General features: G+C 55.3%; 1 protein-coding gene across 1 annotated transcript in view; it reads left to right on the forward strand.

The window, feature by feature from the left end:
• The window catches only part of STAB2 (stabilin 2), a 159,833-nt gene that overhangs the window by 67,997 nt on the left and 91,402 nt on the right, over positions 1–434 (forward strand). The window contains exon 20 of the mRNA XM_007454272.1: positions 116–202. Within this exon, the coding sequence (XP_007454334.1) occupies positions 116–202 (87 nt within the window). The remainder of the gene's footprint in view (positions 1–115; positions 203–434) is intronic.

Below are 434 nucleotides of genomic sequence, written 5' to 3' on the forward strand. Positions count from 1 at the left end.
CCTAGCGCTGACAGTAAAACAGAAGTAGATTGTCTAGTGTCTGTAGAAGCCGAGTCATGCGCAGAGGACCTCAAAATGCAGACTGCGATGCTGTTCCTCATTGGCTTTCTTCCAGACACTCTTCATACGCAAATGTGTCTACACTGGCCGGATTAGGAGCCTGAAGAATGGCTGTGCCAGATACTGTAATGCCACCGTGAAGGTGAGACTTGTGTGTGGCTGGGGCCCTTATCCAGGCCACCAAGGCCTGCACAGAAGCCCACAGGGCTGGGCAGCTCTTGGGCCCCAGGGTCTGTGAGTCACAGGTTGCCCTTGGGTTGACCCACAGGTTGACCATGTCTTCTTGCAAAGGAAGGGAAGGGCAGAGTCCCCACACGGCGGCCAGGTCACCCCCTCCCTGCGTCCGTTCATCCCATGGTTCCTATCACTCTTTT

This window comes from Lipotes vexillifer, unplaced genomic scaffold (assembly GCF_000442215.2).
Source record: "Lipotes vexillifer unplaced genomic scaffold, Lipotes_vexillifer_v1.1 scaffold492, whole genome shotgun sequence".
NCBI lineage: Eukaryota > Metazoa > Chordata > Mammalia > Artiodactyla > Lipotidae > Lipotes > Lipotes vexillifer.